We start from the raw sequence: 14,444 nt of genomic DNA on the forward strand, positions 1-14,444 counted from the left end.
TATTTTGTTTTCAGATGGGGAAAGCGGACACAGCTACTCAGAAGTTCAAAAGAAAATCAAAGATAAATGAAACTCAAAATAGCGAGGAGGCGTCAGACTTCCAAAATAGTGCTGCTTTAGATTTTGGTCCCTTAATTGATACAGTGCCTATTAACATGGAAGACTGTGAGGGAAGTATACACACAAGGTTAAGGAAAGCCTCCCTGTGTTCTTCAGATACCGTAGAAGATAATTTAGCATTTGAAACACCTCAGTCCCTAAAAAAATCTGGGCTGGATGACAGACTTTCTGATAGTAGACTGTCACAGTCGTCTTTGTTTGCTGATAGTAATATTGAAATTTTTCAGCCTTCTCCAAGTGCTCAGTGTGAAAGGGCCAGTAAAACACCATTGGTCCCTTCCTTACCAGAAGAGCTAGAAGAGCTCACTCACTCTGAAGTAGTGGAACTTTGTCAGAGTGATGCCTTATCTCTGTATTCATGTAAGGTGTGGACAGATGACTCTCTGTTGCTTACTGTTTTTGTTTCAAATAAAACCAGTTCTGCACTTCATGCTGTGAACTTAGTGTTTGAAGAAGCAGAACATTTTCAGGTAAGAAACTTTTTCCACTGTATTTCAAATTCACTTGGAACTTCTTGCATTTTGCTTGCTTTTAAGTGTGCAGGCAATAGCCATGCCTTTTTCCCAAAGCATTTCCTTAAAACCTGTGGTATGGTTATTACATCCTAAAGGGTAATGAGAGAAATCTCAATGCTAAACTTAGTGTCATTTGGTATAAAAGTTAGCACGTCACTTTTTTAGTTCACCCTGATTTCATTTCCTACTGCTTGCCTCCATATAACAAATATGTATGTTTTTTCAGTTCTGAATTCACCTTCTTCCCGGTGTTTAAGACTGACTGCAAACCTAACCAGTCATACTCAGAATGGTATGACTTGAGTTGCCAAAGAAATCGCTGTAACTTTTTTTGTCTGGATGTGACTGTTGGGCATGTGCATTCATTTGTGTTCATCTGATAGGCAGACATGATGCAGTTTCTTCCTTCACATTAAATTGTGTAAGCTTGCTTCAAGTTTTGGGTTGGTTTTTCCCCAAAGACATCAGATATATTTCATTCTTGTTCTCATGCATTCAGTTGATGTTGGAGAGGAATTAGTTTATTTTTTGACATTGGCTACATCTGGTATTTAACTACGGTTGGTAAAAGCATGTGACAGTCTTGACTGAAACTTCACATGAATAATTGGAAAGCTATTTAGGAATTGCCTATTGGCATGACTGTCCACGGATTTGGCTGAAAGAAGTACAGAATTATGAAACCTTGGAGACAAGTGATAACTGGACAAAGAGAATTAAGCAGAGTGTATCTTTTAGAATTTATTTAATCGAGGAACTGCTAATTGATTATGAAGTCTCCTTCCTGCCCATTTCTGGCTTAAATAAAATCTGTCATGGCATTGATAGAAAGTGAGCATCTCATGTCTAGTTTTGCCTTGTAATTCATTTAGGTTTTTACACAGACCACTACCACAGATAGAATCTGTGTTACTAGTTTGTTTGGAGAGGGCAGGGACTGCTGAGTAATTTTGAAATTATCCTTGTTGTTAGGGATGATTTCTCAACTTTTTGTTTTTAGCATGTAGCTTGTGGTATGTTGCAGTGCTCCTTGCTCTTGTATATTAGTTTATTTTGGGACTGAACTACAGAATTCAGGTTCTTGGCTATTAGTTCTCTGAGCGATCATTTTGAGGTGTAGAGGGGAAGCCAATTGACAGAGATCAATTTCTCCAGTGTTTTAATTCTCATGGAACTTTTGTAGATATTAATGATTGATTTATACTCGCCAAGACTGAGAAATGGTAGGTCTGTTCACTTGCCAAATAGTCCAAGAAAAATCAATTGAAATAAAAGGCACTTACACAATTTTATAGCTGTATCTTAGCCACTTACACAACTTGACAGAAAGACTTATATTCTACATTCCTTTTAAAAAATTATATAGATTTTGGAGAGTCTCACCTACCGGTTTCCTGTAATTGAAGCTCAAAGTGTGGAACATTGCCAGAAATGTGTGTGGATGGACGGAGTCTGTACGCAGGGAATTCTTTCTGGCTCCATTAATTACCAGTCAGAGATGGAAACTTGCCTTGAATTTTCAGTAACTTTATCATTGTTGGACTTCATCAGGTAAATAAAATAAACTGCAGTTTTTAAAAATGAGTATGCTCAAATATTAGACAAGGGCAGGATGATTTGGGTATTGATTATGAAAATATAAGGCTTCATCTTGAGCAGCTAATCTTAATCTAATTGAGATGACTGTTAAAGATAGTAAATGGTTGTTTATACACTTACAAAAAAGGGGCAAAGTTCCAGGAAGAATCACAAATCCAGTGAGAATATTGCCCGTAGCTGCAGGTTAGAATAGTCTTGAACTACAGAAGGCGTTTTTGAGGAGGCTAACAGAACTGAGTGAACAGAAGGGCATGCTGTTTTAAAATATGGCATAATATAAACACGTCAAACTGAAATAAGTGATTTGAGTACAGAGACCTATACATTATGTGAAAAGGCTGACAGCTTTTGCAGGGGAAGAAGAAAGCTCATTCTATTCATTTTTGAACACTGCATTTATTTTAGGAGTAGAAAAAGCAAGTATTCTTTTTTTCCAATAGACTTCGCTGTTTTATAGTGAAATCCACCTTGTTTTCCTTGATAGTCTACCTTTCATTGAGCTTGTTTCATCTCTTTCAATGGGCAAATATCTCAAGGCCATTCATTTTGGTCTTTCATTTACATAGAATAATAATGTATTTTTTTAAATTTAGAAATCTAAATCAAGGAATAGAAACTTTCTTTTAAATGTTAAACTGGGAAGAGGAGAGGTTTGTTTTAACTAATCTGTATTTGCTTATTACTTGCTCTGTTGTCGAGTTGCTTCCAGATATTTTTTGGGAGACCAAACATATTCTGAATAATGTATCTTATTTTGCTAAGATATGTGGTGAACTTATTTTTAGGCCAATGGAAATGACTACAGAAGACTTTGGGAAGCTGTGGTTGTCCCTTTCCAATGATGTGAAACAGAATATAAAAATGTCATCTTCTCAGGATTCCCTTTCAGCAGCTCTGAATACACTGCAACAGAAGCTGAAACTCCATGTAGTTGATGTTATAGGTGAGCAAAAGTATACTGAAAGATTGCTTGCAAACTATAATTTGTCCCAGGAAAATAAGTGCATGGAAGCAGGTATCTTAAAGTTTAAGGCAGGGAACGTTTAGGAGCATAGTAAACAGCAGCAGAAATGGAGTTTGAAAGAAAGATACATTTTTTGTGAACTATACTATAGCTGTTGTTACTTGTTACTTCATTTTTTTTGTGGCCTCTGTTGTTTTAAGGTAACGAAGGAATACTGGCATGCCAGCTACTTCCATCTGTGCCCTGTCTGCTGCACTGCCGTACTCACTCAGGGATGCTGGCTTTGTGGTTCAGATCGCCTTGTTCTGCTCTTCCAGATGGTTTGCTTTATCAGTGTCAAAAGGTGATGGAGGAATCCTAATAACAATAGTGCCTGCCTTAATCTATTTGGTGTGTGAAAAGCAAATCAAAGATTTATACAGTTGCACAGATAATTACCAAAGCTAAATTAAGATACTGCTTCTCAGAAGTATTAAAAGTTTTCTTCCAGCTGGCATATGTCACGTGGACTTGTGGGGGAAGAATGATGACCTAAATTACGCCTGCAAAAACATGCTCAGGACTGTACAGTGACTAACAAGTAATCCATTAAAGTATTGTTACCTGTTCAAGTGAAATGTATATTTCTTAATTTTGTTGTAAATGACTGAAAGTATTTATTTTTATTATGCAGCTTTTATAGATGCCAACAATTATGCCTCATAGCAACTACTTAAATATGATTTTAAAGAAAACATCTCCATTGTGAGGTCAGACTTGATCAGTTATCAGGATCATCTGATTTTATTTTGATAATTTTTCTAAAGCTATTTTTAAGTACTGCTGGCAACAAGACCCATATTGGTGGTTATATAAGTAACTTAGGTAGCAACAAATGCATGTTTTGAAAATAGTTAAAAGATTTTAGTGAGCAACACACTTCCCTTGATCTTTGGTATTTATCATTTAAGTGGTAATGTCTAAATAGGTTTTTGATAAGAGGCAGGCGTGTGAAATTGTATGGAGGTACCTCATGGGGGATGATCTAAGGCCCTTCAGGTTAATTCCTGTCTGCAGTTCTTCCTGCCTCATGTTTGTCATGTTCCCTTTCCTTAGGGGTCTGTGACAGTCACTGAATATTTGTGCATATCTAAAAGTTTCATGTGGATCAAGTCTGAGATGACTGAGCAGGGGGTGGTCAGCTGTGGACATGTTCATTGCTCTCGGGTCAATCCTATAAATTTAATCTGGCCAATATCTCTGTCTGTGAAAATTCACATGGAGGAAATTTTCATTTATTTTTACTTCTAATTATTTATAGCCTCAGTATGACTCTTCAAAACTTTGACTTGCACAGATGTGGCTGTATTGTGTGTGCATGGCTAGGAACTGCAGTAAGGCATAAGAGATCTAAATTGGAGCAGCATACATCATAAATGTGTATGTCTAGATTGTCTCCTTTTCTTCCTGAAATAACCTCACAGTCTTGAAAATCCAACAACCTTAATTTATTTAGATGCTAAATGAAAACTTTAATACTGTTTAATATTATTTATTTATAACTGGTTATGTTTTTTATTTAAAAACATAAAAGATTGTACACATGGTTCAGACACGGTATAAATGGATTCTACAGCAGAATTGTCTCCTTTGTGTGTTTAATATTAACAAGGAAATTCTTTGTTATATTTGTGTTACCGATTCTCACCTGATAAGCACTGGTTGTAACAGAAGATTTTATTCTCCTTTACGTTGCTAATGTTTTGGTAAATGTTCATGAAATCGTCATAAGAATGTTAATGTTCTGATAGTTTCTTTTTTCTTTTTTTTTTTTTTTAAAAAAAGTCAAACCACTTGCGTTATCACAAGTACAATCATATAAGTAAAGCTGCTTTTTTCTTGCTGTTTCAGTACCCTCTTTCTGAGGAATTTAAAGTGCACTGAACCTGTAAATATACTTAATGTTCTGCATACTTTAATGTTTACTTGGCACTTGAAGACAGTTTGTATAAATGAAAACTGATTTACAGTGGAATAATTTCCAGCAAACTCTTTCCCTGCTGGTAAATCAGACTTGTGTTATGCAATTGGACTTCTGTATTCATATGAACTATAATAGAAGTGTCTGTTTTCTGGCCTATGCATTTAAACCATTTCAGCAATGAGATGTTGAATGTCCTAGTGTTTAAACAGCAAAAATATTCACCATATGCATAGTGTATGTTGAGCTGTCAATATGCAGATGCAAAGAGCTTTATGGTAACATCCCATAAAGAGGTTTGCAGGGAATTGTACCTGTGTCAGTCTTTATTTTTAGATTGCCCAGCAAGTATTTTCCTTAATTTATCACCATCTTTGCATTTCTTGTAATTTAATAAAACTCAGTTTCATTAAAAAAAAAAAAGCTTGATACTCGTTAAATATTCTTTGCTATCACATGTAGCAGTGTTTCTGCATATTAAGAACTAGGTTCTATTTTAATTGTTTCTCTTTGCATCTGAACAGTGGTGAAGAATGTAACATTGCAGAAGTCTTGAATCCATTGGTGACTTAAATGTCCTGTGTGTCAGTTGGAGGTATAAAAAGAATGAAAGAGTACACTTTAGATCTTCTGAACAGCATTCTGTGTGCCAGCTCACATTATCCGATACTGGTTTTGGAATATTGCCTGATTGTGGGATTCATTTTTAGGCATCACAGGAGACTTCGGGGTCTCTTGTTACTCATAGTTGACAGGAATAGCATTTTTTTCCCAGGTCCAGTGCTAACATAACACACCATTTGCTATAGTATTGAAAAGGAGTTGGAAGTTTGACATAATTGCTGAATTGAAGGTGGTTACAGCCCTGATGTAAATTGTGAGGCTGTTTTGTATGGCATGGCTGTGGGTGTGTAACAAGTGCATGCTACACTGCAGATCTGCCTGATGCGGGGAGCTTAGGCCCTTGAGTGCTGGGAATCCTTCTGATCTTGATCCATCATCCAGTTGTCTCTAAAATAAAATACAGCTGCGTAAGTAGTTATACAAAAGAATATTCTTTGCTCTAGTTCTGTATTGAAAAGCCTTTAGCGAATATTTTCATCTTCTGTGGTGTTCCCGTTGAATTTTCTTCATGACTTATTAGATCTTGACGGGTTAACCTGTTTTCAGGGAAAGGGAAATAAGGTGTGTAGAAGTAGGCTAGAAGGAAGAGAGCACATAATCTGGTTAGCACAAAGAAGTTTATTTGCAGGAGGCAACCAGAGGCCAGTCAGAGTATATACACTGACCTCCTGAACTGGCAGGTTAATGGCATTTTGGACCAAACCCCTAGGTTACATGTTTGCAGTGATGCACTGTTCTGTGGCACATGTACAATTTCGTTAGGTTGCCAGAAGTGGTCGCTGCCTTGAATGTTTCTGGAACATTAACATTTTTCTCTTTATCTAATAAAGTTGGCAGTGATGAATCAAAGAATATTGCGTCCCTGCCATGATATGATTCATAAAATTAACCTGACAGCAATGTTTTACCAGCAGTGTGGCTCAAAAAACCACTTACTAAGATTGCTTTAAAATTTTATCTTAAGGTAGTTGGCAGTTTCCTCTTTGTGCCAATCTTTGATCGCTTCCAGTATAATCGCAATGTGAGTTGTTTGCAAATCCTGAGCTCTTTCAGCCAAAACAGTTTGCCTTTTCCGGGAATAAGGACAGGAGAATATATGCTTTCTGTTGTTAAAACGTTCTGGTTGGTTCTAGCATCTCCATGTTTAGGGCAGGGATTTGAAATCTGTCAGGGATGTGTCTTCTGTCTAACTTAAATCATGTTTAGCTAAACCGAGCTAAATGCATCATGGAAGACTTGCAAGAAGGTGCTTGGTAGAGAGCTGGATCTTGGTGTGTTAGACCTGCTCTGGCCCTGACACAGGCTGCCTGTGTATCTTTTAAGCACTGCTCAGGCTGAGCTTGGGGAGAGGCTGTACCTGAACGCAAGAAGCTCGCGCCATTTCCTCTGCATGGCTTGCGAGGGTGTTTCTGGGCTTGGTGACTGAACCGCACTATTAACACATTGAGCCAGCATCATTTGTTAGCTCAAGGGCTTGAGAACTTTGTGGAAAACCAGAAATTCCCTTTGCTGCTGACACGTGTTTGTGGGGTGTGTGTGTGTGTGATGCAACAGAAATGTGGATTTCCAGTTTTCTTTTAAACCCTTAAACTGTCTACCTACATACCTCCTACCTTCACAAAATCTGGTTGTCAAAGAGCATTAAGGTTGCAAAAGTTGAAGGTGACAAAACTTGGATTACACTTATTTTCAGTTTACATTGGATGGTAGAATAAATAAAAGGAATCAAAAAGGGCAGTAATCACACATTTTTTAATCCACAAATATGATAATACATCATATACTTAAGGTGACCTGAACATCGCCCATATTTTAGCAATGTTATTACATACCAAGCTACAAGTACAAAAGTAAACAATGAATATAGAGGATATGCAAGTATGAGAAATACTTGAAAACATTCTCTTTCCTTAAGGCTACTCAAGATTTATAAATAAAACAACAGATGTTCAGCTGGTTTGTCTAAAATACCAGAATCTGGATATTGATACTGCAACACACAAAAAGAAAGTCACAGACAGAGGATATCCCTTTCCTTTGGACACCTTGAATGTTGAGTAATCTCTTTCTTTTTTCTGACTTTAAAAAAAACTTAAATTTGTTTGCCACAAGTGAGACAAACACACAAAACCTGATGTGTGCACTGGGACAGGAGCGTTGGATACAATAAATACTGTTCAAAAGCATCAATTGATAAGTACGTGCTTGGAAAAAATGCAGCTAATGGTGCGTGTAAGTATGTCTCTGCAAATGGCTGAACTTGCAGCCCTAAATGTTGGTGTTTTCATTACTGTGCTGTGTTACAAAGGAGTTGTCCACCTTCATTGCTCCTAAATATATTTTTTATGGTTAAAGGAAAGACGGGGGGAAAATTACATTGTTACAGACTGCTCTGGTAGCGTCTTGTGCTGACGTTTTTACTGTGCTCCAAAATGAGTTCTCTTTGGAACAGATAAAAATCCATCTAGCACAACCCTAGTGAATACGTGATCTGGGTATGTGTATTCTCAACTGTATAAAGGCATGATAGTCAAAACTGTTGTTGCAAGAGGTATAATATAGTTATTTTGGAGCGAGGAAAGACAGAAGAAGAATAATAAAACTTTGAACAGTTTTCTCTACCACCATAGTATTTAAGAGTTTAAATGAGAAACATACATTTTTCTTATCCTAAAGTAATGGGTGGTCAACACTGGACGTCTTCCTTAGAGAGGCATGGCTTTCAAATGAATCTTCTGTCTCTGTCAATTTTCAAGTACATGCATTCCTGTATTATAATATGTGATAGGGAAGGTGTTACCTCCAGAGAATGGGATTGTCTGCTATCTGTGTCATCTAAAAGGAGATGGTGCATGACACTGAAGTGTCAGTACATAGAGGTGAGTCTGGAGGATAAGATGTAGAGGGCAAGGAGAGGAGAGATTGCAAACATACTTCTTATAGTTGGGGTCAGCCAGCACCTTCTGCCCAGCTGCAAGATTCTGCAGGTGGCAAGCTGGTGTATCTGCTCTGCTCCCAGTCTCCTTCTTCCGAACAAAACTGTAGAAACCAATATTGTTTTGCAAAATGTTTTCAGTTTGGAGACATCAGTGTATTTTGTTTAAAAAAGAAGTCACTGAAAACATTCTGGACAAATAAGTCATTCATGAAGCTCACCAGCATCACTAAGACTGTTCTCTTAAGACTACGGTGGATATACTACACTTAAATGGCACTGCAAACATAGGGGATGGGGCTCCTTTTAAATCCCATCTCTGTTTTACTGTAGGCACAAATTAACATCATGGACATGTTAAGCAGAGAGTTTTATCTAGGCTGAATATTTTGAGAATAGGGGGTGTAAACATCGCTTTGTATCTCCATTGGTGTCTTAGTTGTGCTCCTCTTCACAAATGCGATTTCAAAATCTTCGCAAAGAATATTTTGTTCTGTCAGGCAAAACGGTAAGAGCAGAAAGAGCAGCACAACCTTCAGCCTAAACTCATCTGATGTTACCCAATACACAAACCCTGAGAGTGGGGAAACCAATGTACTTCATCTAGTTTTCTGGTTATCTTTGAGCTTGAACCAGAGAGTTACTTTTCAAAATTAAAATGAAAACTACTCTCTGTTATTGGCAGGTATAAAACAAAACTCTGATGAAAATACTGCTTCACAGAGCAGTTCTTTAAATTTTCTTCCACTTCTACTCAGTTTGTTTTATTTCTTTTTCCCCTACTAGACTTAAATATTATGTAAAAGCAGAGATGCCTTCTCATACTGATTCCTGATCCTTTTGAAAGGAGTGAGCTTAATCCATTACAGCCCTACTTTCTCCCTAAGCTTTTTCAGTTAGCGTGGGAGTAATAAAAACATACGCACCAAGGGCAGCCTGGGGGTAAATTCCATGCGTTGCTCTTTTGCCTTCACCTGCTTATTTTACATAGCCATGCGCTTGAGTTTACTTTCTTTTCACACGTTCAGCCTTCAACACAAAGCTAGTAAGATCATAGTGTATAGCGATCTGTTCCTGAACAATATATATCAGCAGCCTTGTTCACTCTGCTCCTTGGAAAGACTGAATTATCTAAACAAAACATTAAAACTGATAGCTTTCCGATTTAAGTTTTCCACTTCATCGTGAGCCTGGTGAGCACTTTCTGGCCCTTGCTGGAGACTGTAGTAAGAGACCGGTGGGAAGGAAGCTTGCTTGCTCACCACGGCTTATGAAGGGTGGCCAGTTCTAGCGAGAAGTTTTTGGTTGGTTTCTTGTTTATGAGCGTAGTTTCAAAGGACCTTCTCATCAAGTAGTTTGTTGATGCCATCGCAGATCTTTTTGAGGTATGGCCGACAATCCCCATCAAGACTGTACAGGGCAGTTAGAAATTCCACATCCGCAAAGTGATTGAAGACGTGGTTGATGCGCCCGTGGGATCTTGGCGTCAGGTGTCGATCTACTAGTTCATGCACAAGGTCTTTACATTCGTTCAGAAGTTCTGCAAGAACGTTTCTGTCAAAAGTGTATTCTACCTCGTAGAAACTGACAATTGTCATGGCAGTTTGGTTCAGCTTCTTCCTGAACTTGTCTACGATTTCCAGCTCTTCTTGGTTGAACTGATTATTTCGATAGAGGATCCCGATTTTTATTGCCACTTTAATCAGGTCTTTCATAATTTTATGGGCTTCCTTTTTGTTTCTTGTGTGTTCCTTTGTTACTTTGTACAGCTCATCGAAGATTTCACTGCTTGTGTCATCGATCAGCATGTTAGCCATGGTTTTGGTTGCCATTTTGCTCAGGATCTTTTTCTGGGCTTGCAGTGCGAGATTCTTGGAACTGAAACAATCGGGACCTGTTTCGGGATAGCAGAGAAGAGGGAAAATGTTAATTTTACTTGGTGAATAATTTTCACAATTGGTTAAGAAAAGTAGTACCTATGTGCTTAACTGAGACATTGCATGTTTAACTAATCATTACATACAGTCATGATTGCAATAATGGGAACATTTCCAACACTGTATTTCCAGGTATCCGTGAGGTCTTGGACATCCATCTGTGTTTCAGGTCTTGCTGTCACTGAGGTTTTTTGGTTTTACAAATTAAGAACAGAATATTCTGGCAGGGGATATCCATGCTGGTTCTTTGCTATTTTTTTAATTTTGAAGTTCAATATTAAAGCTTTCTTGGCAGAGAAATCCGTTGAGATGTTGTACTCAAAACAGTAAGTAATCAGAGCTGAGTAAAATGAGATACTGGCAAATAAATAAACGAACCTGAAAGAATTACACTTTTGGTCATTGGAGGGCACTGTTGTTCCACGGTTAGCCTAAGCAGCAGCTCACATAAGGGCTAATAAAGCAGATTCATAAACGTGGATTTATTTTGCTTTAATCTCTAGTAATGGTGCCTTTCCCCTTTATTACCAATTTGCAAAATTATAGAATGTGATTTCTGTAAAACGTTGGTGCTTCAGTGCATGCGGTTCCTGCCAGATGAAAATACCTGAGCTATTTGCTCTATGTTTATCAAATAAACATGTTGGATTTTCAGTCTTTTACCCAGCTGTGCAAGTTTCACTCAGCACAGCACCTGAGCACGGGGCTACTCCTGCTGGACTTTATCCAATGAGCTTCTATAATTATTGGTAGACATTAATCTGACCTCCTTCTGTTTTTCACATTAATGTTGGTTTTTAACTGACCTGATGTGAACAAAACAAAGAAAATAAGAAGATTTCATGTGAAATAATCATCCAGTTTAACACTACAGTAGTGAAGTCTCTGTTGGATCAAAGGGCGTTTTATTGTTGTAGCAAACCGGTGATGTTTGTGAATATATACTCAGGCTCACAGCGGTGAGACGCGTGCTGAGTACCGGCAGAGTGGCCTCTCTAGTCCGAGACGCCTTCCTTGCTTTCCCCTCACATCTCCTCTCGTATTTGCTCACACAAAGGAGATGCCCATCCTTCCCTGCCAGCTGGGGACTGCGCTCTGCTCACCAGAGCCCTGGCTGGTGCGAGGGGCTGGAGGTAACAGTGTCCTTCACCAGCTGCTGGGGAATCAAACCACTAAGAGATTAGAAATAACAATAAAAACCAAAGCTTCCAGCGCTGATTTGATTTTGGAGCCTGTGCGGTTCGTAGGCTGGTTGGGTGAGCTCTGGATGCCCTTTCAGCCTCCAGTACGTGAATGCTCAGCCGAGACAACCATGGTGTCACCCCGCTGCGCAGCCGTCGTCGGTCGGTGTTTGTGGTGCAGCCTGGCTGACGCTGCCCTGGGCTCACCACGGCCTCTCCTTCCTCCCCGTGCTCCCTGCGTCCTCGCGTGAGGCAACAGGGGTGCTGGGCGCCAGTGCTCACTTCGAATAAGTAATGCTCTGTATTTAAAGAATCTTCTGTTTAAATCCTATTTTTCAAGTTAGCTAGAATATTAAAGTTGTCATCTTTCTTTTTGCTCTACAGCTGTACTACTGAGCAATGTGAAAGAGTAACATTTAATTTCAGCTGAACCACCACCTGGAAAAAATAATTCAATGTGCTTAAAAGAATTGCCTGTCATTTGGAGAGAAAATTGTGGGGCTGAGCTGCTGACTGGAGGAAATAGAAAAACTGTGATTTAATCTAGAAATGGTAAAACCAGGATGAAAGCATTCTTTCACTTAGCAGTACGTGGGTATATAAATAGTATCTGTGATGAATAATTACGTGCAATTGACACAGTAAAATGGAAGATTAATATTAGTGTCTGTTTCTGTAGTAAGCGTTGGCAATTAATCAAGTGGACGCAGTTGTTCAGTATCAGTTTTGATCAAAAACTGAAAATCATTGCAGTAGATTTTCAGAATATTAATTTTACTAATGTTCATGACACTTCAGCCTCCGTGTCATTTTCACCAGGTGAGACCCCAGTCGGCTCCGGCCGCGCTCAGCCCCGCTGCGGGGACAGCTCTGCAGAACCGCCGCGGTTCTGTGGCTCGGAGCAGTCGTGGCCCACGGAAGGAGGTGGCTAGCGAAGGACCGCATCCCCGTCACAACCCCGCATCATCTGCGGGAGAGCCAGGACCAGCACAGCCACCAGCACGTTCTCAAACACGCACGCAGCTGCCCTCCCATCTGTGTGATTTCTGAGAGACAAAATTTGATGTTAAATTAGTATGTAAAAGCTTCTAACAAACATCAGAAGTGAAGTTTGTCTGGCACAAAAAAAAAAATGGTTCTGGGGTATGTTCCTACATTCAAAGTTCTGGCTCTCATCCACAAAACTGAACAGAGTGCGATCTTCAAAGGTGACAGCCCTGGGTTTGGTACCTGGGCCACCGGTAGCACAACTCCCAGCAGAAGGTGCAGGCTGTGAAATGGGCTGTGCAGCCAGAGAGCATCAGGCTGTGTTTAACTGAATGCTGAGGCTGGGCCGTTTTTCCATGTCAAGGCCCAGCTGTGGGATCTGCTGTTTAACAATATGAGACTGAGCTCCTTCTTCTCTTTCTAAAAACAAAATAAATCTGTTATTACACTGGAGCTGCTAAACTTTTCTGTAGGAGCTGTATTCCCCTTTCCTCTATGATTTCCTTTACCAGACCCTAATGCTCTGTCCTCCTCCTCTCTTATCTCTTGCTCTCCTCTGTTCAATCCAAGACCCCAGTTCCGTGCCTCATATCCCTGCTGCGGCCCCCTTCTCCACTTCACGCTCCTGTGTCTCCCTCCTGTCTCACCATGGCATCTCACCCCTAAGCTGTACCAGCCGTGAGAGCCCTCAGAAACCAGGCAGGTCCCAATACCTTGTGCACACTCCTTTCCCCTGCCTCCTTCCATGGTTTGTGCTGCTCGGTGTATTGTAAAATCTGAGATAGCTGGTAATGAGTCTCACCGCCGTGACTGCCATGTGCTCTCTCCCAGCCAACTGTACCAACAGCCGAGGTCCCGGTGGGGAAGGGCAGTGCTCGGTGGGCACACAGGGCAGGCTGGTGCATCTCTAGCGTGCTGTGGTGCTCTGTGTTAAACACAGAAGCCGCAGCCTGCTGCCACCGTCCCTCCACTGCGTCAGGAAAGCGCTGAGGAGCTCGGGGAGGAGGACAATTGGTGCATCCCAGCTGCACCAGCAAGCCCCCAGCCTGGCCGCGGGATTGGCGCCCTGCAGAGCCTCGGCCCGTGGTGTCCGGCTGCCCGAGCGGCTGCTGCTGGGGTCATACAACGTGTGTGCGATGAAGAGGAGGCAGACAACAGTCACCATCCCATTTGTGCAGCCTAGACAACGGTGTGGGGGCTGTTTGCAAGGGGCTGTGCTTGACTTTGCTTAAATTCAGGGTGTGCACAGTTTTACAGCAGTGTACGCTGGAAGGAGCAAGAGAGACAGGACTGATTGTTTGGATTCCTGCCTCCACAATCACGTAGTGCTCAGACACCAAGGTGACGCCTTGCCTTTCAAAGATCACAAGTGGTTTCCCGCATGATTAGATTCAGGCTTTCATGGGGACTGCAGGTTTACTGTGGCACTCTTTTCTTACTGCAGCACGTTGCTCGTTACACAAAACACACCATCTTTGCCTCCTACGTGCAGCAATTCTTTTTTCTGCATTCTTTCATACAGGAAAACAAATCAGCAACAACATTATAGATGCTATTAGCTTTCAGGAACATTAGACCAAAGCTAAAAATGAAAACCCAACGTCTGAGCATACTGCTTTGCT

At 40.2% G+C, this 14,444-nt stretch overlaps 2 protein-coding genes across 4 annotated transcripts in view; one reads left to right on the top strand and one right to left on the bottom strand.

Annotated features, from left to right (window-relative positions):
* AP4E1 (adaptor related protein complex 4 subunit epsilon 1) overlaps positions 1 to 12,263 on the top strand; it is a 30,903-nt gene extending 18,640 nt beyond the window's left edge. For 2 of the 3 annotated variants that reach the window (XM_068410591.1, XM_068410593.1), the window contains 4 exons: positions 15 to 590; positions 2,002 to 2,186; positions 3,020 to 3,177; positions 3,399 to 5,519. In XM_068410591.1, coding sequence (XP_068266692.1) covers positions 15 to 590; positions 2,002 to 2,186; positions 3,020 to 3,177; positions 3,399 to 3,559 — 1,080 coding nt within the window. In that variant the 3' untranslated portion in view covers positions 3,560 to 5,519. Of the gene's footprint in view, positions 1 to 14; positions 591 to 2,001; positions 2,187 to 3,019; positions 3,178 to 3,398; positions 5,520 to 12,219 lie in introns of those variants that run through there. The other variant, XM_068410592.1, reaches the window with a different exon arrangement.
* TNFAIP8L3 (TNF alpha induced protein 8 like 3) overlaps positions 9,961 to 14,444 on the bottom strand; it is a 45,196-nt gene continuing 40,712 nt past the window's right edge. Inside the window, exon 2 of the mRNA XM_068410594.1 lies at positions 9,961 to 10,611. Within this exon, the coding sequence (XP_068266695.1) occupies positions 10,049 to 10,611 (563 nt within the window). The 3' untranslated portion in view covers positions 9,961 to 10,048. The remainder of the gene's footprint in view (positions 10,612 to 14,444) is intronic.

The sequence above is a fragment of the Nyctibius grandis genome, chromosome 11, assembly GCF_013368605.1.
Source record: "Nyctibius grandis isolate bNycGra1 chromosome 11, bNycGra1.pri, whole genome shotgun sequence".
Taxonomy (NCBI): Eukaryota; Metazoa; Chordata; class Aves; order Nyctibiiformes; family Nyctibiidae; genus Nyctibius; species Nyctibius grandis.